Source organism: Triticum aestivum, chromosome 1B (genome assembly GCF_018294505.1).
Source record: "Triticum aestivum cultivar Chinese Spring chromosome 1B, IWGSC CS RefSeq v2.1, whole genome shotgun sequence".
Classification (NCBI taxonomy): domain Eukaryota; kingdom Viridiplantae; phylum Streptophyta; class Magnoliopsida; order Poales; family Poaceae; genus Triticum; species Triticum aestivum.
In genome coordinates, this window is record NC_057795.1 from 573,513,559 (window position 1) to 573,516,694 (window position 3,136).

The following is a 3,136-nucleotide window of genomic DNA, read 5'->3' on the forward strand; positions in this document are numbered from 1 at the left end:
TCCATGAAGTACATGTGAGCGCAAGTGCGCAACGGAAGTCACCCATATGAGGCGCGTCTCCTCCTACCCGAACCCGAGGTCAACATAAGGATTGCAATGAACTTGGAAGTGCACTCAACGACGGTTCCCTGAGTTTGTTCCCCTCTCCGATCCCACCACCGATTCCAGCTAGAATTACAATCCACCATCACAATTCAGGATTTTACGTACGCTAGAAAGCAATCCTCTTCTCTTTATATAGCCGGACAACCACCTTAATTAGCTAGCTTGAGAAGAGAGGAAGATCTATGCACATGGAGGAGGAGGGGGCCGCAACTAGGTTTCTTCACGACGACGAAGACTGCTTGGAAGAGTACGATAACGTGAAGGAGAGCGCCATCTTCGGCTCCTCGCTGACACCGCCTGCGCTGCCCGGCCTCAGCGACGGCAACCGCCGCGCCGATCCTCATCCTCCGAGCTGGGTCCTCCTCGACGTCTCCGCCTACATAGCCGGCGGCGATGATGACGCCGCCGACACCACCGCCAGGTCCAGGACCAGGGGAGGCCATGCCATAGAGGCCACCATGATCGCCGCCCGCTCGCCGCTGGTCTCCCACATCCGCGTCCACTGCGAAAATATATAATAGAACACCTGCACCCAGGCCCTCTCTATCTGGCCATCCATTCTGCGCATCGCGATTCGTGCAAACACGTTTCTCTTTTTTGTTTCTCTCACACAGAACATGTTTTGAAGTTCAAACCTTTGCAGCGTGGCAAAGTTTTCTATTTAGAATCTAGAATAAATCGTTCAGATTTTTTTATCAAATATAAATATATAAATTATGATTTTTTAATCTTTATATATTTATATTTGATAAAAAAATCTGAACGATTTATCCTAGATTCTGGATAGAAGGATTTGCCACGCTGCAAAGGTTTGAAGTTTAAGACATGTTCTATGTGAGAGAAACAAAAAAGAAAAAAATTTATATAAAAAATTAGTTGTGTTTCACAGATCTTAAAGCAATATTGAACAGCCGGGATAACAGGGCCCGGGGGCAGATGTTCTAAAAATCCACGTCCGCGTCCACTGCCCGGGCCTGAAGCCCACGCGCTTCGCCACCGAGCCCAGGATCTTCGCCGCGGCGGACGGCCTCTTCTTGCTCGGCGTCGTCATCGGCCACCGGTCCTTGTGCACCCAGCCGGACATGTTCGACTACTTCGTCTACCAGCCCGCCGCGCGCTGGCTCACGCTTCTCCCGCACCCTGATGGCCGCTTCGGTCTCAGGGACGTCACCCTCCTGCGCTGCAGCCCGAACAGCTCCTCCTACATCATCGCGTTCCTCGAGGGCACACGGGGCATGGCGTACGAGCTCCACCGCTTCCACTCCAAGAGCAGCACCTGGACCATGAACAAGCTGGAGCTTGCTCCCACTGCCATAAACCCTGCCCTGGACTCCGTCTTCTTCTGTACCAGCAAGGTGTTCACTCTCGGCGGCGGCGACGGCGGTGGTTTCGTGGGCTGGGCCGACCTCTGGCGCGGCGTCCTGCTCTGCGACGTGCTCCTCGACGACCCGGAGCTCCGTTACATCCCCTTGCCGCATCCCTTCAGGGAGCGCAAGTGGGACGCCGTCATAACCAGGGACATCGCCGTTGTCGGCCAAGGTTGCATCAAGTACGTCGACAAGCGGTCCGACGAACACTCTGTTGGTGGCTGGACAGTCACCGCGTGGAGCAAGAAGATCGTCAGCAGACAGCCGTGGAAGGAGGAACCATGGCGCCAGGACTACGAGTTGAGATCTTCCGATGTCTCTGTCCTCTTGCCGCCACTGCCCAAGCCCTTCCATGTGCTCATGACAGGTCATCCTGTTATAAGCTTGCGGGGCGACGATGTGGTCTACTTGATGAGCAAAGAGAGCCTCAGGGACGACACGGCGTGGGTGGTCGCCGTCGACATGAGGAGCAAGTCGTTGCAGGAAGTGGTTGCGTTTGGCGGTGCCGGGAGATCAATGGGCATAAGCCGCACCTGTATACAAAGCAGGATCCCTGGTCATCCGATGATCACCTCAGGCAATTCTATCTTGAATTAATCAGTTCGGTCACCTGCTATAGCTCATGCCTGAATCTGCTGGGCTTTTCTTATCTGTACAAATCCGACAATTCGGTCCGTTGGCTCATTTTAGTCATTTTTAGAACATTTTGGAAGACATCTGAATGGTGTGGTGTAAATTGTAATTGATCACTGCATATTTAGGGGGTGGAAAATCATGCATGAATTTCAAACACAGAACTGGGGAACTAGAAATCGCTGCTGCATGTCGCAGTAGCTTTTGTGTAAGAAGGCAGTTCAGATGTTGTGTGAGACTGAGGTTAAATACATGAGGATACATTGGTATCAGACGCTGTTTACTGTTCTTGTTGTCGTGTGCTGCCATCTTTTTTTCTTCCAGAAAGTCAGTCGTGTGCTAACCAACATGTGGTTGGTTAGAGAGACAGTGGTATCCCCAGCCTACAAAGATTCAAGTCCTGGTGCTTGCATTATTTCTGAATTTATTTCAGGATTTCGGCGATGCGCTTTCAGTGGGAGGAGACGTTCCTGTCGACGACGAGACGCCTAAGATAACTTCGTAAATCTTAAGATGATATGCCGGCTCAATCTCTCGGAGATGCTCATAGGGATAGGGTGTGCGTTGCGTGTGTGCGTTCATATAGGTGAGTGTATGAGCGTATGTATGAGCGCTTGCGTACGTACTGTGTTAAAAAAATCGGTCATGTCATTTGTGTTAATTATCGCGTGGGTTAAAATTGCTCAAGATTTGTGAAAATGATTGCATGGTTTAGGAACTGTTAGAGCATCTTCAACAGACGCACAAAAAATCCGTTCACAATAAAAGTTATAGCACGTCACTGTAGCACTTTTAATGCGCCGGGACCAACATTACTTTAGCAGACGCCCAAAAACGCGCGCCTAAAAAACACACAGTGCAAATTGTGAAGCGCGCGTAATCCGGAGCCCAAAATATGTTGCGCGCGATAGCGTTTTTCAGCACGCACCCAAATTTTTTTAGCGCTACAGCTTCTGCCGGAGCTGTTCAGCGCCCAAAAAAAATGATTTTTTAATGCGTGGAGCTTTTTTTGAGCCCCTGTTGGAGATGCT

The 3,136-nt window shown here is 50.7% G+C and overlaps 1 protein-coding gene across 1 annotated transcript; it reads left to right on the forward strand.

The window, feature by feature from the left end:
• Window positions 1-293: 293 nt before the first annotated feature.
• LOC123079976 (uncharacterized) lies at window positions 294-2,069 on the forward strand. The gene is made up of 2 exons (XM_044502823.1): window positions 294-587; window positions 1,029-2,069. The coding sequence occupies exons 1-2, from the start codon at window positions 294-296 to the stop codon at window positions 2,067-2,069; spliced, it is 1,335 nt and encodes a 444-aa protein (XP_044358758.1).
• The last annotated feature ends 1,067 nt before the right edge of the window (window positions 2,070-3,136 follow it).

Coding starts and splice junctions, on each gene's coding strand:
- LOC123079976 (XM_044502823.1), top strand. CDS start 294: ATGGAGGAGGAGGGGGCCGCAACTAGGTTTCTTCACGACGACGAAGAC. Junction 588..1,028: donor TCGCCGCCCGCTCGCCGCTG/GTCTCCCACATC, acceptor CCGGGATAACAG/GGCCCGGGGGCAGATGTTCT.